This window comes from Jaculus jaculus, chromosome 10 (genome assembly GCF_020740685.1).
Source record: "Jaculus jaculus isolate mJacJac1 chromosome 10, mJacJac1.mat.Y.cur, whole genome shotgun sequence".
Taxonomy (NCBI): domain Eukaryota; kingdom Metazoa; phylum Chordata; class Mammalia; order Rodentia; family Dipodidae; genus Jaculus; species Jaculus jaculus.
In genome coordinates, this window is record NC_059111.1 from 103,512,039 (window position 1) to 103,534,727 (window position 22,689).

Here is a 22,689-nt window from a genome sequence, read left to right on the forward strand (position 1 = left end):
CCGGCTGCAGTGGCAGCTCTGTCCTTTTATGTGACCCCCACCCCCACCCTGATTTCCTAAAGTCTCTTGTCCAGAGCCTCACATGCCTCACACATGACAAGCAAGGGGGTGTTTCAGACTCCGATCCTTCGAGAAGTTCTGGGGCTGAGCCAAACAGGGGCATGGCTAAAGTGCAGACCCAAGCTGGTGGTGGACAGGGGACACTGGAAAAGCAAGGCGGAGGCCATGACAAGCATGGCCATGAGGCTAGTTCTTCCTCAGACAGGCACATGTGTGTGATTTGATGGGAACGCTGTGTGTTAGATTTCATTTCAAAATGAATCACTACGCTGTGCTCATGGTTTATAAGGTTTGTGTGTATGTGTGTACACGTCTGCGGTCAAGCTTCTTCCCAACAGTCTGACATTTCAAAATCCACAATCCTTTAGTTCCCTGGAGCCAACCGCTCTGTAAGCAAGCACCCGGAGGGTGTGTCTGGACGTACACACGAGTGTATATCTAACCTCCTCTTACCCATTTCCCTTCCCTGACTGCCTGAAATGACACCTTCATCTCTCACTCACCTCACCTGGCGAAGACTGTCTGGCCCCGCTTTAAGGAAACTGGAGGCGTTGAGGTGGTTCAGTGGGAGACTTGTCTCATCTTGAGAGCACTCAGGTTGATGGTGGTGACTGCCTCACCTGTCGATGAGTCTGATCCCCTTGTTCCTTAGCCCTGCCCCCCACACAAGATGTCAGGGGAGATTCTGAGTTCTGGTCTGAGGAGCTGGGTGCCTGGCCACATGGGTTGGGAGAGGAGCGCCGTGCTTTGGAGAAAGCTCATGAGGCCCTAGGACCCCACCAGCTATGACCTCATCTACCCAGCACTAGGATAGACATGGCTAGGGCCCCAACAGGGGCCCCCTGGAGATATGGTGTGTGAAGGAGGGTGCTAAAGTCCATGGCCTGCCCCTGGGCGAGCCGCTGGTCCTGCTGGCCTTGATTTGCCCAGGCCTGTTTGTGCCATTTCCCTCTTTGTCTTTCTCACTAATCTTTAGGTCTTCTACCTTTTGAAACTGGACCATGATCTTCTTTTTTTTTAAAAAAAAATATTTATTTATTTTGGGAAGAAACAGACAGTGTGAGACAGAGGGGGAGGGAGGGAGGAAGGGAAAGACGGCACACCAAGGCCTCCAGCCACTGCAAAAGAACTCCAGATGCATGGGCCACCTTGTGCATCTGGACAATGTGGGTCCAGGGGAAGCGAACCTGAGTCTTTTGGCTTTGCAAGCAAATGCCTTAACTGCTAATCCATCTCTAACCAAACTACACTTGGCCCTATCTCTTCATTTGCAGGTGACAAAACTAACTAGGAAGGAGGAAGGCGGAAGGCTCCTGAAACACACAAGCCCACCCAACCAATGAGCACTGCATGTGTGTGGAATGTGCTAAGGTGGGCTGGATTTCTGGGAAAAGGAAGCAGAGAGAACAATTAATGTCCAGCTGAGGTAACTGCATTCTGATTTCAAGTCTGGGCTAATTCACTGGTTGACCTTGACCTAAAAGATACCTTCCCCGGTTTTTATGGTTTGTAGAAATAAAGGCCCCCCCGTTTCTTGTTCTTTTCTGTTTGTCTCGGCCATCCCCCTGTAGAGACGGGAAGGATGGAGCTCCCACTTGGAAGAGCATCTTAGAAAAGGCTCCCACCTTCGCTGGTGGAGGCGTCCGGCTGTGAGAAAGACACCAGCGGGTGCTCCAGCAAACAAGGTGGAGAGAGAGAGACGGCAGCAGGCGGAATTCAGGGAGCGACACACGCTGCCAGTTGCACTCTAGCTTGGGGAGGGGAAGGGATGAATCTCTCCAAACTTGGTGATCCTCCAAACTCTGGAAAGCCACAGGCATGGGGGCGGGATGGGGGGCAAGTTGTATGTTCCTTGTGACCAGAGCAGAGGAGGCTGGTTCTCTAGCCAAAGTGCAGTTTTTAGATTCAAATCCACCACCAAGTTCTACTCTAGAACATCCACCTGGCCTCTTGGCCAGAGGCTTGTGGAGTTACTCGGCCTAGAATGAGTAGTGTTATTTAGGGCTGAGACAGGACCTAAGCAATTCCAGCATGGTTGTTAAAATCCAAGCCCCTTTCACGGAAGCATCCATTCGCTCTGGGAGCCTCAGCCCTACCCCAGCAGCAGCCGAATAGTGCCACATGTTTATCACTGATCTTTCCCCGATTTGTTCCCACCTGTACTTCGTATTCTTCTTCTTCCCCACCCAACAAACTCTGTGAAAGGGCAGCCGGTGATAAGAACTCTTTCAAATTTTATTTATTTAACACAAGCATTCACCCAAACACCCCACCACCTCTGTCATAAAAGCCAAGCAACATGCCAGACTTGTATCAGAGCCGGGGTGATTGTTCAATGTGTACAGATATATATATATATATATGCAAAGCACTGAGGGGCAGGGGGATCACACTGGATCCAAGCAAAAGTGTTTCTTCCCAAACGTCTGTGGCAGAGTCAAGTAGGAATGGAGAGAGGACAAAAGCAGAGGAGGAAGAAATCCAACAGGGTAAGAGCAGAACACTGGAACACCTAGAGGCTGAGGACTGCCCCTGAGCCTTGAAGTTGGGGCACGGACCTCCTCCACCCTTTCCCACATCTGGGGTTATAGCTCACCCCAGGATAGAGAGGCAGCTGGGGCCCACTGTCTGTATGCCTCAGATTATAAGTGACCAAGCACCAAGCTGGGCCAGGAGGGCCTGCAGAGCTTCTGTGGCAGATACCTGAGCAGGGTGTGGAAGGAGGCTGAGAGGAAGGTGGAGAGGCAAAAGCCAAGGGGGCCAGGAGGAGGTGACCCAGCTAGGAACAAGGCAGGGACTGAAGCCAAACAGCACATTCTCTACGTAGCTGTTGGGCAATTCTGGGTCGACCTAGGCGCAGAGTGTGAGGCTCCCGGTCAACCACTACAATAACAGGAAATGGTGTGGTGGTGGTGGTGGGGGGGAATGTTAGCTACTCTGCAACTCTCTCACTCTACCTCCACGAGGCGCAATTCCAGGACGAGGGACAAGGTGCTCTCTCTTGTGAAGGACCCTGTGCGCATTGGGATGTGGGTGCCAGAGTGTGCACCTGGGTTTATGCAACATGCATGCAACTGGCACATGCATGGCGCCTCTCACGGCATGAACGTGGGTAGACCAGGATCTCTGGATAGGGCACCGTTCACCCAGCATCGCATCATCACAGAGCCTTATGCTGGGCCCTGGGGGGGCAGCTCTCCCACACAGTTGGCATTTTCCTCTTTCCCTGCTTCTTGTTTTGCTACAGTCCCCATGCTGACGCAGGGATGTCCAAGAACCCAGGAGTCTCCAAGCTTCCAGAAAGTCCAGGAAACATTTTGCAGTCTGGGCTGGGCCTAAAGTCCTTGTACATAGATTGGATCAGAGTACACAAGGAAATAGCAGAAAACAAGAGAGCTAACACTGACCACAATGGCGTGAGAGTCGGGGGCCCAGCTTCTACGCCCATTAGTGAGGGCAATCCATTCAAGCACATTTGTTGTCAGAGGTGTGCAGGTACCTGTGAGGTGTTTGCATTTCAGACCTCATGAAGAGGATAGGGCCCCCACATACCTGGGTCTTGATTTATCCGTCTATCCATATGAATGAAGGAGACAAGTCTTTCCAGGAGCCCATACACTCTGGCTTATCTCTCTGCTTAGTGCTGATGAAGTCTGTAACTTCAGCTAGACATTCTGAGAATCAACTTCCTTGTCAGTGAACTGGGGACACCCATCCTGCCTTGTTAACTTTACAGGATTGTCGTGAGGATTCAACATGATAACATGTAGGAAAAGACTTTATAAAGTGTGGTAGGAATGTAAGCCATTTGTTTTTCCATCTTCGCTTGGGTGGGAGTATTTGACTTGAACACTGTAGGAAGTGGCTTCTGATAGACTTCGGCGTTGTCTTGCCTCAGACTCTCCATCTTGTACTAGAAGCACGCAGCCTGAGCCCAGTTGTATTGGATTGAGGGTTGGATTCTACTAATGACTGGTTCAGTGACCTTGAGAAAATAAGCTCACCTCTTTGAGCCCGAGCTTCCTTGTTCACAGAAGGAGCACAGTAATAGTCACTTGACCTTGTGCAAGAAACTTCACCTTTCTTTGGCCTTTTGTTGCCTCTCTGTAAAATGACGATAACAACAGCTCACTTGCAGGCTCATGGGAATTAGATGAGCCAGGTGCCCTGAGCACCTGGCCCCTGTTAAATAGGCAGCCATGGTGTCTGCTCTTATCCTCCTAGTCCATGTTCCTGTCCTAGAACCCTTTCAGTGACCATCTTACACATTCATGAACAAACACCCCCTTCCCACTCAATGGGAACAGAACACATTCAAACTCAGCTTATTACTACCTGTGCAAGGTAAGTTTCTGTATCTACAGTCACATAGGTTTCACCCTCTGTCTATCCTGAAGACTGTTTACATATAATTGTTAAGCAAGCAAGGAATAGGGGCTAAAACATTTCTCTGATCCCAGGCTCTCTTTCCAGGAAAACCCCTCCTCAGCTCAGGAACATGTCCCAACTGATAAGCTGTGCAGCTCCTGCCTTGAAGTCCAACTCAAATGCTCTCTTCTCTCCTTTCCTCCCTCTGTGGCCAAACTCATCCCTCCCTCGGTTCCACCTCTCTTCTGCTCAGAGTGCAATAACTACACAGTAACTAACAGCCTTCCCGAACCTGCTTGTTTTCCCCCACTTGGACACTCTCCAAGGAAAAGGTTTAAAACACACACACACACACACACACACACACACACACACACACACACACTTCTTCTTTCCTCCCGTTAGAAAGCTTGGCATAGAGTATATGTTGAACTACGGTTTGTAAAAAATGAGAGGTGTCAGGAATAGATGGTAAGATCTAATTGCTGAAGACTCCATATACTTGGGCTGCAAGGCCATTAAGAAATCTTGCTGGAACTGAGCTGATAACCTCCTCCTTGTAGGCCAGCTGACAGAAAGCTGGAAGAAGCCATTCTGCATGCAGTTCAATGAGAGAAAGAGAAATCACCAGTAAGGATACTCATCAGTGGACACTGCAAGCCTTATAATTGGCCAGCCAGGCCAAATGAGCCAACAGGTACAATAGTGGCATGTCTGTTATGGGGGAAACCAACTGCCCTCTAATTGCACTGGAGGTCCACTCCATGGGAAGGGAATACATCCTTGATACTGAAAACTTAAAATAGGGGTAGTCATGAGCCCTAGGGGTGTAACGTCTGCTTTTGTCTGGCCAAATATATATACTGTGCTTACCAAACTGTCCAGTAAGCACTTCTGTTAATGTTCATACCCTTATATTAATGCTACTCTCACTTTTGGTTGAGAATCTTCTCTTTTTAGATGGCAGTGACCTTGGGACTACTCAGAAGTTATCATGGTGATGGAAAGAAATGACTGCAGTGCTCAGTACTGCAATATCTGAATCACACCTTCCAAGGCTCAGGGTCTAATGTGGAAGAGGTGGTGGAAAGAATGTAAGAGCCAAAGGAAGGGCAGGACTCCATACAACATGCTCCCTCCAGACACAAAATGGCCTGGATATCCATGGCCTCACAGTGCCTGACACTATGCATAAGACCATCGTAATAGGAGGAAAAGATTAAGACATCAAAAATAAAAGAGAGACTGACTGAGATGAGGAGGGGGTATGATGGAGAGTGGAGTTTCAAAGGGGTAAATGGAGGGAGGGAGGGTATCACCATGGGGTATTTTTTATAGTCATGGAAGTTGTTAATAAAAACATTAAAAATTTTTTAAAAAAATGAGAGGTGTCAAGGAACTTGCAAGTCACTTAGTAGATGTATTTCTTTCCAGAGGCCGCAGGGGTAAAGTCAGGTCAGCGTGCAAGAAAGGTGTCAGAAGGTGGCAGGGAATTGTGTGTGTGTGTGTGTGTGTGTGTGTTTGTGTTGGTAGAGGTGGAGGTGTTGGTCAATCCCCAGCCCACACTCAGAGAAGTGGCTGGCCATCTGCTCTTGAAAGATTTATTGTCTTAGAGAAGGTAGGCAGGGAGCCCCAGCTGGGTTGGAGGGCAAGGCAGGGAGTCTTTGGCACCTGTGTCCCCACCCGCCATCATCCTCTTGAACTGAGCTCCCCATTCTGGGGGCATGACTCTGATGGAGGGTGTGATCCCTGACCTAAGCCCAAAGGGGCCGGAGCAGTGGCCACACTATCCAGTATTGGTACTGCCTCCTTCCCACCTACAAAGTTTACCCATGGAAGGAGAGAGAAGAGGAAGAAAAGGGCCCCTCTGTGGGGAAAGGAATTACAGTTAACACTGATTCCCCTCAATCACTGCCTTCTCTGAACATGGTTGATATAGGTAGAGGGAAGAAAGCAGGGGCCTATGGGAGGGGCTGAGGCTTGAGAGTCCTGGGAAGAAGTTAGGCCCTCCATTGTGGGTTACACTCTGACATGTGTTCACGAGAAGCTAGGGGACTGGAGAGCACCACCTCCATGAAGCACAGAGTTTTCTACTCCAGTTTCATCCCCTTCCCTGATTAACCCCAAATTAGAAGGCAGTGCCTGGGGGCCAAAGCAGAACCGAGCACATGAGAACACAAACAAGGAGCCAGAGGTAGGCCAAGACAGTGCCGTGACTCCCTGCCTCGGTACAGACTTAGCCTGCATGCTGTCACAAGCAGCATGCTCTTTTGTAGTCATCACTCCGCCAGGCAGATGACTCAGAAATAGCAGCCATCACTCTCCCCGTTTCCTCAGCAGGCCCGGAGATGGGGTCCTGGAGATCTGTATCTTCTCATATGGTCCCCGAGGGGTCGAGCTCTCCAGGGGGTCTTGAGAAAGCAGGCAAGTGCTGCCCGAGGTTGTTTCAGAACAGCCTGGAAACCAAGATGGCTCCTGGCTAGAGAAGCGCACATTGGGGTTTCAGGGAGGAGAGGGATGTGGTGACGAGGAGAGCGTTGTCCTAGTCCCATTACTGACTGGGTCAGGAAGGTGTCTGCCCTGTAGCCCACAGCAGAAGGCAAGGGAGGAGAGATGGTTTCATTAGGTGAGAATGAGCTACACTTAGGAAACCACCAAACAGAACCCTGCTCCCTGGCACTGCCCAGGTAAGAGAAGACACATGGTTGGCTCCCAGCGGCAGCATGACCTTGCATAAGTCACGCTCCCTCGGGCCCAGTGGGCTCTAATTGCCGCCTCCTCAATCCCTGGATGACAAAGAAGAGTGGAGAAGGAGTGTTCAGCCCTTCCCCAGGTGGCTTCTGCTTGGCTTCCATCCCAGGCAGAGGGTGGCAGGGAAGGGGGTGGGTGGCGGTGCTGCTTGAACCTCTCCCATCAGGATGACACGATTCTGTCACCTGGTCAAAGTATTTCTTTTCTTGCACATTTCTCATCTTTTCCACATTAACCTTTAAGAAACAAGCATGTCTGGCTCAGGGCGGTAAGTGATCCTTGACCCCACATCAAGGTGTTTTCTCAGCTTTTCACTGAGTGATCTCAGTGAGGCCAAAGGACCACTGTCGGCTCTCCTTGGCTCCACTTCTCTTCCCCATCTAGACCAAGCCTGCCCCGCTCCAAGCATGCGCAAAGTCAGCCTTTCCTCTAGTCCCCTTCCTCTTGGCTCCCTCTTCCGCTCCAGTCCTTGAGAACCTGATCTGGAATGCTGTTCTCTAGGCACACGGACCCCAAGGAAGGCATGCTGACCTCTGCAACCTTCGTTGGGTGCAGTCCGTACCCCTGTCTAGAACTCAGAGCCTTCTTGATCACATACTTTCCAAACATCTGGGAGCGAATATCGCGTCCACTTCGGTGACACCATACAGCACAACGTCCCCATCAGGGCCCTGCCTCTGGATGCTGTGTGGAAGAACCTGAGGAGGGGGCAGGATAACAACCACTCGGGGTACCTGAGGGGTTCCTCAGTTCCTTTTCTGTCTCTGGAACTGATAAAGTGGGTGGAGAGGACAGAAACACCTGGTCCCTGGTCTAACCCTTTAGCGCATGGAGCACTGCCTGTACCTGGCCATCCCCCTCCCCTGGAAACATGACATCTGTGTTGATTTTCTCCTCTCTCCTCGTGGGCTCTTGAGGGCAGATGTGTGTATAAATTGGCCTATCATCTTGGTGCCTCTAACAGAGGCACCATTCACCAGTGGGGTCCAGAGCTCTGTGGCTAGAATTGTCCTCCTTCTTCTCCCTTGATGTGCTCCTCGCTTTCTTTTTTCTTTCTCCTCTTCTTTCCTTTAACCACATATTTCTCTTTCTCCTCATATCTATCTTTCTCTGTGTGTCTCTGTCTTTCTCTCACACATATAGACATACACAGAGAGTTGTGTTGAAATGTTTTCACTAATCACATTTTCATTGATATTTTATCCTTCCCCAAATGTTCCACTTACATAATGTACTCAACTTTATTAGAACCCCACTCAAAACAAGTAGGTTTACCTCTTTCAAGAGGTACGAAAACAGCACTAAGACAATTTTCCACACCCTCCAAGGCTCAGGGACCATTGAGGAAAACGTGGCAGAAAGAATGTACAACCTGGGCTGGAAAGGGATGGCTTAGCAGTTGTGGCATTTGCCTGGAAAGCCAAAGGACCCAGGTTCGATTCCCCAGGTCCCAGATTAGCCAGATGCACAAGGGGGCGCACTTGTCTGGAGTTTGTTGGCAGTGGATGGATGCCCCAGCATACCCATTCTCTCTCTCTCTCTTTCTCTGTGAAATGAATATTTTCTTTAAACAAGAATGTGTATGCTAAAGGAAGGGGAGAAGTGCTTTGCAATATTGTATCCCAAACACCAAGTGGCTATGGCATCCATGTCCTCACAGAGGTTGACGCTACCTGTACAACACCTGCACAACAGGAGGAGAAACACCATGACGCTGAAACAGAGCAGAGATCAACTGGTCATAAGGCGGAGGTGGGGGGGCGTGGGCAGGGGGAAAAGGGTAGTGGAGAGGAGATTACATCATGATATATTGTGTATATTACGGAGGTTGTCCATAAAGCATTTTAAAAGAAGAGGCAAGAAAACAAAACAAAATAAAATTGATGGCTGGGCGTGGCGGCACACGCCTTTAATCCCAGCACTCAGGAAGCCGAGGAGAATCTTTGTGAATGTGAGGCCAGCCTGGAGCTGCAGAGTGGGTTCCAGTTCAGCCTGTGCTAGAGTAAAACCCTACCTCAAAAAGCATTTGTGTGTGTGTGTGTGTGTGTGTGTGTGTGTGTGTGTGCACGTGTACATACAGTGGGAGAACTTAAAGCAGGTTAATCATTCATAGATTCAGTTAATAGCTATTTATTGTACAATACAGGGTACAAGGCATTGTGCCAGTGCTGGGAATACAATAGTGAACAAGATGGACATGATTTTGCCTTTGTGGCACATGTAGCCTACTAAGAAAAACAGATATCTAAAGAAACAAATGCAATAAAGTGCAGAAGAGGTCAATAACACACAGAAGAAAATATAAATGGTCTAGGAACATAGAATAGGTCCTCTATAACCTAGTCTGGGAGTCAGGGACTAACCAACTCTCCAGCGTACACATGCGTACACACACATCAAATATCTTTAACCTGAGACCAATAGACTGAATTTAAAAAAAAATCACAAAGATGGAAGGGACAATGAATGCAGGCAGGTAGGAATATCCATAAGTCATAAAGGTTGAAAGGAAAAAGAATTAGTATCTAGGAACTAAACATTATACATGTTGCGGGATGATAGTTCTAAATGGGGGACTTGTAGAGTTGAGGCGGCTGCTGGCAGTCAGGTCACAGCAGGGCTTGCCAAAGACTATCCTTTGAAGCAGGAGCTGTATCTGACAAAGGACAATCTCGCTGCAGCATAGACTGTTCATTGGAGAAGATCAAGACCACAGGCAAAAAGAGCAGCAAGGAGCGTGCTGATGCGATGCAGAGGGGGAGATGATGGTGGCCTACTCAGAAGAATGGCAGGAGCTCGTATAGGTGAAAACAAATGGAAGCCTTCATAGTTGTTTTGTTTCCTGAGATAAGGTGTCACTTTGTAGCCCAGGCTGGCTTTGAACTCATGCTTCATCTGAGTGCTGGGGTTATAGGTGTGTAACAACACTGCACATGACCCTGGGAGAGTTTTTCTAATGTTGTACTGCTATGGGGACAGTTCCAACATCTATCAGACTAGATAAGCAAGAATCATCTTTCTAAAATGTTATCGTTTTATGTTTTGAACAGAAGTATGTGCATATATGTGCTTGAGTAGATTGGTAATGTTTTGGGAATGGTAAATAAATAACGAATTATTACTAGTGAATAGGGAAAGTACTTAAGGAGCTGGAGCAATAGTAAGATAGCTCCTTTTCCTATCTAATCAAAATTAGTTATTTTTAAGCATGGTGGTTTAGAGAACAGATTATTTGAAATCTGAGGCAATGAGAGGTAACTACAGAAGTACTGAGGATGACACCTGGAACTGTCGTTTAGGCAACTTTCCCTGCAGAGTTCCCACCTGTTTGGCTGAGAATGCCGGTGGAGGAGCAGGTTTGGTGAGGAGGAAAAGCTACCCAGTTAGGAACATGATGAGCTTGAGGTGTCCATGAAGTATCCAGGGAGAGCGGTCCAATCGCTGGCTGTCCAAGTTGTTCACGCCTGAAGCTCAAGAGACAGATCTAAGCTGAAGATAGGCACTTGTAAGTTATGAGCTTACACGTGGATAATCTATGTCAGTAGTGGAGCTGCCTAGGTAGAAAAACACAGAGACCTGTGGACCAAACGTATTTAAAGGAGTGGCAAAACACAAGAAGGTGAAAAGTGACGAATAGTCAACTAGAATCTACAGAGTTTGAGCAAAAGCAAGGTGGCTCAGTGGTTCTCACTTCCGGGAGGGAACAAGAGTGGAATCAACACCCAGGAGAAGCCCAGGTCAGACCACGATAGGTTGAGGAAACAGCAAAAAGCCAGGGAAACTGCCTGTGAGCAGGAAATAAAAACGATAGGGGAGCCGTTCAAAGGAGAGGTAGAGATGAAAGAGGACGTTAAAAGAATGCACCATATTTAATTTGTGACAGAGCTGTGGAGGAGAGCTTGAAGATGACACAAGTGAGAAGGGTCAGAAGAGGTGGGGATGGGAATATCACCGGTGTCTGACAATGCAGAGTGAACTGGACCTGGCACACAGACCACACAGACGTCCAAGTGCTTCCACTGTGGAAGAGGAAGAAAAAAAATACAAGAAGGTGAATCATGATGACTCAGCACTTTTAACCCCCGTGCCACCACACACATTCCTGTGATCCTCTGTTGGGCAATACTGTTCTGTGTTTGTCTATTGGCGTGAAGCTCTCTGAGGTTTCCCAAATTCCACTTATCTCTTTAATCTTCCAGACTACAATTCTCTTTAAAGTTGATCTGGACTTTTTGATAGAGGCATCAATAGAAGTGAGATGAGACACAGGGCTGGAAACAGAAGGGAGGCCATATAGGAGCCTCTGTCATGGGTGCCTTGGGCCTCTGGTTCCAAGTTTGCCTCTGGTAGGATTGGCCAGATCTGTATGAATGCAATTCAGCCCAAGAGCAAAGGATCATGTGTGTGGAGCATAGAAGTTCCAGGACATGAAGCAAGAGCCTTTACCATCAGGCTCAAGGAAGATTAGCTGCCGGAAAGCACCTGAAGGAATGATTGAGCCATTCAGACAACAGAAGGCATAATTCACCACTCATAATTAAGAACCACATCACGATGCAAATGAGATGCAAATATGTCAGACTGACCCTCAAAGGACAAACATAAAGGAACAACAATTATTATAAATTAGTACATGAAAGATATTCGGCAATCTTCATCTTTAGAGAAAGGCAAATCAAAACTACAATGAGATACCGTATCACACCCGTTTGGGAGGGAGTATAAAATGGTGAAACCTTCTTTGGGAAACAGTATGACACCATGCCAAAATAAAATTAAACATGGGGTTTCTGTATGGTACAACAGTCAGATTACTGAGTTATCCACCCCCCTCACAAAAATTGCGAACAAGAGCTAGTACAGATACATGCATTCTTACTTTCATAGCAGCATTATTCACCACACCTGCTGACAGATGAATGGGTGGACAATTGGAATGTCTGCATTTCATTTTCAAAAAGGAGAATTCCGATACCTATTACAGCATGGATGAAACCTTGAGACTATTATACTAAATGAAATAAGCCAGACTGAATAGACCTAACGCTGCATGATCCTACGTCTATGAAACATCTAGAGTAAATTCAGACTGAAAGTGAAATCTTGGCTATCGAAGACGGAAGGGAAAGAATAGCATGGAGCTATTGCTCAGTGAGTATGAGTTTCAGTTGGAGAGGATGAACAGCCTCTGCAGACGAATAGTTCTCGTGGTTATACAATGGTCTGGATGCATTTAATGCAACTGAAAATGGTCAAAATGAGAGATCTTATATGCATTTTAGCCATAGTAAAAGAAAATTTGAAGGCAAGAAAAAAAAGGATTTTTTCTTCTTGCATTTTTCTAGGTGGGGTTTGGTTGCTAGGTGAGGAGAGAGTCCCATGGAGGGAACAGGGTAAGGAGGAAAGATGAAGGACCATGGCTTTCATGGCCCACACTGTCTGTCACCACAGTGAACCCTGAGGAATCAGACAATCAAACAGGCCTCAGGGCTTATTATTTTTCTCGTGCCTATATATGTCCAAAAGGGGGAAGAAAAGAAAGTTGGTTCAGATGTTAATCTATCTCTCTTTCCCATGTCTTCAGTTGCCAAGTTCAACTTTGCTCAAAAACTCTTAAGATGTCTTCAAAGAACCTACACAACATATACAATAGAGTACTGTCCATCTCTGGAAATGCTGAAATTGGAAGGGTGAAATATTATCCTCTAGAAAATAATTTGTCTACATCCTCCCATGATTAGCAGGCACTTAGATCCTTGCAGAAGCAGGTGTCCCCTTCTCTGTCCTCATGTATGCCCACCTGGGTCCAGGTGAAGAGCAACAAGAATCCTCATCATAAATGGTAGACCTCTTCTACATCACCCTCACCAAGGTCCAGTCCAAGATTCAAGTGCCCCAGGGTGTTTCGTCGAAGAATATCCCAGCCACGGTGGCTGCTGCTGCTTAGCGATGTGGTCCTGGATAGAGAGGCTCTGGATGCAGTTTCACATTCAGTCCCGCAGGGCTGTTTTTCAGAAGGCTGCTCCTCTCCCTCCTCCTTATCTGAGGATTTGAAAGCTTCCACATAGCGAAGCACTCTCAAGGGGTTCTGGTCATGGAGGTGCTCAACCCTGATGAGAGGTTAAACAGAAAAGACTAGTCTGAAGTGGGGGGAGAGGACCCTCAGAAAGAAGAGGAAAGAACGTGGAGAAAATGGAAATGTAGGAAGCAGGGAAAGCATCCAGGATCAAGTGTGCGGAAGGGAAAGCTAAGTCGAGTACGTGATTAATGGAGAACAGTCGGATATGGAAGGTAACAGGATGTGTGCCGCACTCACACATGGCAACGTGAAAGAGAAGGGGAAGCCACTTAGGAGAGATGAGCATCATGAAGGTTAGAGGATTCAATTCCGGGTCAGTGCCCATTCTTTCTCTCTCTGCTTCTTTCTTTCTCTCTCCCTCTGTCCCAAATAAATAAAATAAAATAATAAATAGTCTTTAAAGGGCTGGAGAGATGGCTTAATGGTTAAGGTGTTTGCTTGCAATGGCAAAGGACCAACATTGAATTTCCCAAGACTACATAAGCCAGATGCACAAAGTGGTGCATGCACCTGGAGTTCATTTGCAGTGACTGGAGCCCTGGCACACCCATCCTCTCTCTTTCTCTCCCTCTCTCTCAAGTAAATACATAAAAAATAGGGCTGGAGAGATGGCTTAGTGATTAAGGCTCTTGCCTGTGAAACCCAAGGACCCATGCTCGACTCCCCAGATCCCACATAAGCCAGACACACAAAGTGAAGTATGCACAAGGTCGCACGTTTACACGAGGTGGCTCAGGCATCTGGAGTTGAGTTACAGTGGCTGGACACCCTTGTGCCAAATCTCTCTCTTAGTCTCTTGCTTTCACTCTCACTCTCACTCTCTCTCATAAAAAAAAAAAAAAGACCAGTCTGTCGGGCTTGCCTCAAAAAAATTTTAAAAAAGGAAAAGAAAGGAAAAGAAGAGCCAGGTAAGGTGGTCAAGGCTAAGTATGAAAGAAGATAGATTCAAGGAGAGAATATACTGGAAATAATGTTATAGAAAGAACAACACTTGGGCAAGTGGCATAACCCATGCCCACATCTAACCATCACCTTTTATGTAGACACACTTGCCCACAATCAGTGTTGTGAGGTGCAACAACCCACCATTCTTTTAATCCCCCCACTTCAGCTCCATCTCTCTGACCCCCGCCCAGACAGCCCAGTGACATTTCACATTTCAGGACTTCCCTCACTGCCATGGATCACATCTGAGGGTCGTATGCTCATACTGCCACTTACTGCAAGAACCGCGGTCCCCCAAGTGACATTTCACATTTCAGGCTTCCCTCACTGCCATGGATCACATCTACGGGTCGTATGGGCATACTGCCACTTACCGCAAGAACCAGCGGTCTCCCAAGCCGTACTCGCAACCACAGATACCTGAGCGAGGCCACAGGAAGCGGGGCATCTTCCTTTCCAGCATCACTGTGGTGGCCACAACCTGGAGATGGATGAGAAGTCAAGAAAGATCTCAGAAAGATCCATGAGGTCAGAGAGAGACAGTTTGGCCACTGATAAATGTAATCAAAAGCAACCTGTGGATGAGGGCCCTGGAGACTGGAGGCAAGGACCACCATTTATCCCATTTATCGAGATATATATATATATATATGTTTTATTATGAGAGAGAGGGAGAGAATGGGCATGCCAGGGCCTCTAGCTACTGCAAATGAACTCCAGACACATATGACACATTGTGCATCTGGCTTATGTGGGTTCTGGGAAGTCAAACCTGGATTCTTATGCTTTGCAGGCAAGTGCCTCAACCACTAAGCATCTCTCCAGCCCCTATACATTTTATTTTTTAAGTGATCAGTAACTCCTACATTATTATTCGTATTCACAGGACATGAGTCATTCCAAACTAATCTTATTTCCTTTTTATTTTTCATGAGAAAGCCACAGACCAGTGATCTCGATTTAAATGAAATAATTAAATAGAATCCGTATGATCTCAGGGCTGAAATGATGTTGCTGCAGGTCAGGGAGTTCATTACAAATTATAAATTCATATCTTAAGACGGAAGCTGTTTGATGAACGTCTGCATAGTTGGCAGGGACATTTCTAGTGGTCCCTGCCAACTATGTGCCCCATGCTCTGTCCTTTGCCCAGCCCTCATTAATTACCTAGATGAAACAGACATCAAGCTTATCAAATATGCCTGTGACACAAAACTGGGAGGGATATGCAATATGTGGGGTGGCAAAAGTCATATAAAATGATTTCACCGAAATGGAATGCTGCTCTAAAGTCAGTAACGTGAAATTTAACAGAACGAAACATGAAGTCCTACTTTATATTGAAGGGGATTAGCTAAGTGATTCATGTCACAGTTGCTCATGAGTTCAGAAAGGACCAGTTGTATATTTGCTTGAAGGTGTGACTCCATTTTCAAGGGCTGTTCATAGGAAGTGGTATTCCATCCAAAGCAAGGAAAAGCCTCTCCTTGTGCTTCCCAGCTCTGATCTTCACAGGGACTGTTGGAGTGTCAGAGGGATGAGGACCTCTTAACACATGAACACAGTACGCACTCAGGATGGGCTGGAGATGGGAGGCCATGGCAGGAAGGAGATGGCAACCCCTAACACAGCCGGTTCTCTGTGACACGTTCGTCCGTTCTTCCTCATTGCTCCAAACTGACGATGGACCAGGTTCTCTCCCAGCTCAGGTCTTTCAACCTTTCTGTTCTTGTCTGCATAGCTCTTCTTTTCCTCAAAATGTGCATTCATGATTCTTCTTCCTTCATTCAACACTCATTTTTTTTTTTTTGTAACAGAACCACCTTTCATCCAGAGCATCACTTCTTCACCTTTTTTCAGACCATTGGTTAGAGTAGAGAGGGCTGTACTCCATCCAGTATGGTCTGCTCCCCCTAACACACTGGAGGTGAGGAGACATCATCTCCTCATCTTCTTAATTCCACCACCACTACTGCCTCACTATCTAGCTTCGAGCCTTATCTCACATTCAACCTTGTACCAGCTACTTAAACTTATTACAGAGCCATGGAACTTACTCTGAATTGTCTGTGAAGATGCTTTATATTTGTCTTTATTGATTGATTGATTGATTGATTGATTGAGATGCTGTGGACTGGAAAGAGCCTTGGACATGCTGGGTAAGTAAGCTTACCACTGAGCTACTACGACCACAGTCCAAAGATGCTCTTTTAAAGCCTGCCTCCTGGCACAGCACCAGGATGTTCACAGAACGGGGCCCTGGGACCTGCACCGTTCAGGGCACCTCCTCATTCCTTCGGGCATCTGGAGTGCCTTGTAGGCTGCCCCGAAAACATGATGAGACAGCTTGCCTTACAGGAGAGAGTCAGGAGAAAAGAGGGCAGAGCAGGGAAGCTGACAGAAATGGGAAACCGAGACAGGGCTCAGGCCAGACTCCCTAAATCTAGTTTAACTCTTTAAAACCTTGTAACACAACCACCTTCCCCTGTTTTTATAAACAAAGCTTATGAGTTTAGTTTCTTCCTCCCTGCAGTCCTGTGTCCTCATTGTTACAAACCTGACGTCTGTTGCCCCCAATCACTCTTCTCTATTGACTAATCTTCCCCATTTTCAGCATCTCATCTTAAATGTCACTCCATCGATATGGCGCTCCCTCACTTTCCAGTTTAATTCCTCAGCTGCATCCTGTTCAGAGCACCTTTTATTTTTCTGTGGTACTTTTACTTCTGTGCTTTGAAGCCTTCTGGAAGTAATTTAATGCCTGTCTTTCCAAACAGCTTGGCAGGTTTACTAGGAAATAGGTTGTATCTATGACGTTCATGCTTGTACCCCAGCTTCTAGACACTTCCTTACATCTAGAAGACTGGTTGCATGACTGAAAAATCTGAATGGTGAACACTGGCTATATTCAAATACTTACATAGTATATGTGGTGGTTTGATCCAGGTGTCCCCCACCCCATAAACCTATGTGTTTTGAATGCTAGGTCTCCAGCTGTGGCAATTTTAGAATTGGTGTCTCCTCGATGTGATATATTGTTGAAGGTGGGCTTATGGGTATCACAGCCAGCTTCCTCTTGCTAGCATTTGGCACACTCTCCTGCTGCTGTTGTCTGCCTGATGTTGGCCAGGAGGAGCCATCCAACCTCTGCTTATGCCAGGCTCCCCTGCCATCATGGAGCTGCCCCTGCAGCCTTTAAGCCAAAATAAACCCTTTCTTCCCACAAACTTGCTTTTGGTCGGGTGTTTTGTGTCAGCAAAGCAAAGCTAACTGCGGCAGTACACGCGGAAGAATGTGTGTTCTCCGTCACGTGAGAGGGAAGTCTGAGGACGAAGAGTAAAATTATAGGGAGATAGGCTTCAGTTCAGTACAACATGGATACTTCTAAGAACAACACCTTCCAAAATGTGGGAAACTCTTCGACTCCTAAATCGCCATTCACATGTGAAAGATAACGCAGTCATAGTTGGCTGGATTAAAGGTGCTAAGTGGCCCCTCCCACCAGTCCATCATTCTACTGAGTACCAGTTCAACTACTTCTAACAGGCATTTGAAGACAACGTCTAGACCTAGAATTATTTAACCTATGGTGATACAAAGAAACTATGTAATAGGGACTTAGGGATTTGTAGAATTTAACTGAAGATCAGGTCCAAATTCAAGAATTAAGAGGCTAAATTACTGTTTTTAGTGGATTCAGGGACTCCTGCATCTACTTTTCACCTGTGATTAAACAGCCCTCTCCCACCTTTTATCCTGCTCTGTCTCTTCCATGCAGCCATGTGCACCTCAGGACTAAACAAACCTAACTGAGTTGACAATGCCTCTGGGCCATTTTGCTACTCTCCTGAGAGTGGTCGGCCATTACATATCCCGCAACGATTTTCCTCGGCAGACCCTGCCCCAAAGTAAGACTACTCTAAACAAGCTCACCTGGGCCCTCCAGAGCTCATCCCGCTCTTGGGCCACCCGCCAGTGGGTGTCGCCCATCATGGCGATGAACAGGTTGAGCATGAGCAGCGTGGCGATGATGGCAAAGGCGGAGTAGGTGAGGCTGTACATGACGGGCAGGTCCACTGTGTAATTGGCAGGGGCATCGATGATGGTGAGGAAGAGCTCGAAGGTGCTGAAGAGGGCCGTGGTATAGTTGGAGAATTCCCCCAGATTGGTCGGGTCCTCTGTCTGGAAAATTACATAGAACGCTGCTCCGTCCAAGAAGAGGGCAATATGGACGGGGAAATAAAGTGGTCACCATAAGTATGGGCCTGGTTAACGTTAATTCTACCCTGATATATATGCTGCCATCCCTTACATACATGTAAACACAATTACACACCCAAAATATACTCACCTCAGAAATGGTTAACCCAAAGATGCCGTATGACTAAGTTCACTGTGTTAGGTAATGACAGCACTCAGCCATTTATCAAAAACAAATATGTGCTGTGGATATGTATAAGTCACCTAACAGGTTATTCTTTTTTAGAAGAGCAGATATCTGCAAACTCAGTTGTTAAAAGAATCCACAGAATCTCCAACAGTTTTAAAGAACAGAGTACATTACAAGGCTCAATTAAGTTCACCTTTCTGTCTTCATTGCCCATACTACCATCACTTTGAAACTCTCTGACCATCATGAGCTTGGATCATCATGGAAAAGTCATCTCTGATTGGAGTGTAGCCTAGTGTATGGAAGGTGGTCCTAGAATCTAATGATAGCACTAGACCCTGAGCGTATCTACATGGGATACTAAAACATATGAAAAGGCGATCCCAAGAGCCAAAATAAGGTCTGTAACAAGAATCTGCTTCCTTAGTTAAGAAGTGCATGTGCATTGGGCAAGAAGTGATCATTTAGGAGCTCCTAGGTAAGCACATTTATAGAAAAGTACTCTGTCATCGTGTCCCTATATTGTAATCTACATATGTGAAAAGTGCAGATGGGGTAAGGACAGGGAGGAAAGCCTGTATGAGGCCCCGAGAGTCCAGCCAGATTCACATTTGGATCCTTTCATACTCAAGGTCTTCATAGAACCCTTTTCATCTACTGTTTTGTGGGAAACTTCAGTGAGCAGGAAGATTTCTGGAGATAGAGTTTGGTAATGAGCTAGGCAGACGTGGGGGGGGGGTGATGGATGGGGGTGTGCAGAGCTCTTCTGTTTGGTGTTCTCTTGTCTAACAGGTGCTCAGTCACAACACTGGGGAATGAGTTAGAGTTACTGTCTTTCATGCCTCCGACATGGCCTTTCCCGCTGCTGCCTCTAAGATCTCTCTTCCACCAGTTGTTGCTCCTCAGCTCTGCCAGCTCTTTCTTCACATACTTTTTTTTTTCTTTTGAAGTTTCTGACTAGCTATAGTACTGAGTGGTGCTTTCATGTTACCAACAGAATAAAAACATTGGGAGGCACCCAGCCTTACCCATAAATTCTTACTAGTGTGTGCTATTCACTGTGTCTGGAGTCCACTTACTGTCACTTACAGACATCCCTTTCTTTGACCAACAGTTTGTAGTTTTCAAATTACAGCTAACTCCTGATGGGGATTTATTTATTATTTTTTTTTTGCATGTGTACATGTGTGGTGAGCTTGTGTGTTCATGAGTGTGGGCCCACACATGTGCATTCATGTGGACGTCCACCTACGCTCCCTGCAACATAATCCCCTTCAAGAGGTAGTGAGCATGAGAGAAGTTACAACAGGCTTGTCTCTGAGGGCTTGGGCACCTGGGTGTGGAGAAAAGGTGCCAGGGAACCTAATGTGGCCAGAAGTGGGTGTAGTTATTGGGGTGCATGCATATGTGAAGAGCCATGCTGTTGTTACCCACTACTCCCGGCTCACACATTGCACCTTGACAGAGCTCCTGCTCTTCTCCAGCGACTCAGACCCTCTTACAACTCTTTATTCCCTCTCTCTCTCTCTCTCTCTCTCTCTCTCTCTCTCTCTCTCTCTCTCTCACACACACACACACACACACACACACACACACACACACACACTTCAGGCTTTTTAAACTCTTATTCTTTACCTCCCCTTTATAATTCTTTCCTTTTCTTCCAACTTTAACTACGCACGGAAAGAGAATGTCTGGTCTACTGAGTGCCTCTTGTTTCATCTTCTGAGCTATCAACATACTACTTAACCCTGGTGTCTTTCCATTTGTCCATATAGGTTTCTGAGCTCCATAATTATTCAGGGTTTTTTTTTTTGTTGTTGTTGTTTGTTTGTTTGTTTAATGTCCCTGTCTCCAGTGCTTTTTCTTTTTTTTTTTTAATTTTATTTATTTATTTGAGAGTGACAGACACAGAGAGAAAGACAGATAGAGGGAGAGAGAGAGAATGGGCGCGCCAGGGCTTCCAGCCTCTGCAAACGAACTCCAGACGCGTGCGCCCCCTTGTGCATCTGGCTAACGAGGGACCTGGGGAACCGAGCCTCGAACCGGGGTCCTTAGGCTTCACAGGCAAGCGCTTAACTGCTAAGCCATCTCTCCAGCCCTCCAGTGCTTTTTCTAAAGGTCTTGTGGCCAGTTATCCAACCCAGATCACATGAGTCTTTGTAGGCCTGAGTTGTCTTAACTTATGGACAAAGGCATGGCTTTGGACTCGCTTTCTAATAGGAAACGATGACACTGAAATGGAGTGCAAATGAGAGCTGGGAAGTGCGAGTTAGCTTTCTGAAGATCTGTACTCAGCACTCTAGAAGTAGCGCTCTTACCTGAGGCGAAACCCAGGATGACCATAGCCATCAGCCAGCAGAAGCGCATCAGGTCTCCAAAAATCATCTACAGGAAACAGAGAAGAGGAGGAAAGGTGAGGCAATTCTTTCCTCACTGTCTCTGAGAAGCGACCGCTAACAGATTCGAAGGTCCCCATAGGTTCCACCAACTCTGCTCTGAACATCAGTTCATCTTTATATCTTTTCCCATCCCTCCATCTGGGAAGGTCCTTGAGCTGAGCCAGAGGAAGGTTTAGGGAAGCACTAACCTTCTGAATCATGATGGTGAAGGGACCCAACATCTGAAATCCTCGGGCAAAATACATGACACTGCACCAGCCCAGCACCAGGGCCAGGGATATGGGCACCACCTCCCCATTCATATTGGTGAGCCTCATCACCATGGTCACCAACACCAGAGAGGCGTAGGTAATGCTGGAGTGAAAGTAGAGAGGAAAGAGTGAGGCTCAGGAGTAGTGTAGGTCCCCTGTAGCACTGTGGTGATGTGGAGGGCACCCACACACTGAGGCTCGGTTTTAACAACTGAAACACCTATCTGGACAAGAATCCCTGCATTGGATACCACATGATAACCACTGCAAGAGTGACCTGGCAAGTGGAAGCAGAGTCTGGGAGAGGAGACACTCACATGATAACATGGAATGGCCCTCCGAGGATTGTCTGTCCAAAATAGCGAGAGGCACCCACTCTGAAAATGTCTGGGATCTGGGGAAAGGGCAGTAAAATAAAACGATATTATAGACTACAACTCAATCTGAGGGGGGGGGTCTCAGGCTGATGGTTCTCTCACCCACACTGCCCTCCTCCTCACCTCTAGAAGCAGGATAATCACAGCCCCAAGGACAGTCACCAGCTCCCCCACCAGCCGGATGTTGTCCTGGTAAGTCACATATGCCTCCTGTGGAAGGATATGCAGGACAAGAAATGGTTTTGGAGGTGGAAAGTGGAACTTTTGGAGCAAGTTATCTACAGCTGCCAAGATACATCCAAGATGAATGAAAGCTCTGTACCGTCTCACCATCAACCCACTGCTGTTGCCGTTGTGGCCAACTCTCTGACTAGGACATGAGTTTATGTCTCTAGGGCTTTATCATCAGGTTATAGGCTAATGACTGGGGCTACTATCTAGTAATAACACCTCTTCTACATATGTTGTGAGAAATAACTTCTGATGTGTACTGAGCAGCCCAAAACACATTTAAAGCATCAAGAAGACCAAATAAAATTCTAGGCATGGTAGTACATGCCTGAAATTCTAACACTCAAGAGGTTGAAATAGCAGGACCAAACATTGGAGGTTAGCTTGGGCTACATAGTGAAACCCTTTCTACAGAAATGGTAAAATAAAATAGAGCAAGCAAAAGAACAGATGATACCAAGTGAATGAGAGGTCAGAGCCACTCATGGATGGCTTCAGCCATTGGGGAAAATACTACTATCCCAATCTCATTGTGGTTCATGCTGAGTAGAAGATACCACAAGCATATCTCAGAATTCAGGTCGTACAATGAGCCCAGAACTTCTAATGAGACCCGGGAATAGTAATTTAATATCTGAGAACTTCAGAAGGAGACTCTAAAGCTTATTCCATTGTGAAAATTGTATTAGATGGTGTTTTTGGAATGGATTTGATAAACCACAATAGGCCATAGATATATCTATTGCAGTTATACTACAATTTGGCAACAGAATAGGGTGGATATCTGGCTAGATACAGGTAGAATGCCCCGAAGACACTCTGCTTATTGTGAGCA

At 46.7% G+C, this 22,689-nt stretch overlaps 1 protein-coding gene across 3 annotated transcripts in view; it reads right to left on the bottom strand.

Annotated features, from left to right (window-relative positions):
- Nucleotides 1-9,357: 9,357 nt before the first annotated feature.
- Nucleotides 9,358-22,689, bottom strand: part of LOC101610537 (transient receptor potential cation channel subfamily V member 5) — a 31,943-nt gene continuing 18,611 nt past the window's right edge. For 2 of the 3 annotated variants that reach the window (XM_004661076.2, XM_045160499.1), the window contains 7 exons: nucleotides 21,747-21,833; nucleotides 21,564-21,640; nucleotides 21,184-21,349; nucleotides 20,915-20,981; nucleotides 18,137-18,405; nucleotides 14,578-14,684; nucleotides 9,358-13,289 (listed from right to left, as the gene is read on the bottom strand). In XM_004661076.2, the coding sequence (XP_004661133.1) occupies nucleotides 13,013-13,289; nucleotides 14,578-14,684; nucleotides 18,137-18,405; nucleotides 20,915-20,981; nucleotides 21,184-21,349; nucleotides 21,564-21,640; nucleotides 21,747-21,833 (1,050 nt within the window). In that variant the 3' untranslated portion in view covers nucleotides 9,358-13,012. Of the gene's footprint in view, nucleotides 13,290-14,576; nucleotides 14,685-18,136; nucleotides 18,406-20,914; nucleotides 20,982-21,183; nucleotides 21,350-21,563; nucleotides 21,641-21,746; nucleotides 21,834-22,689 lie in introns of those variants that run through there. The other variant, XM_045160500.1, reaches the window with a different exon arrangement.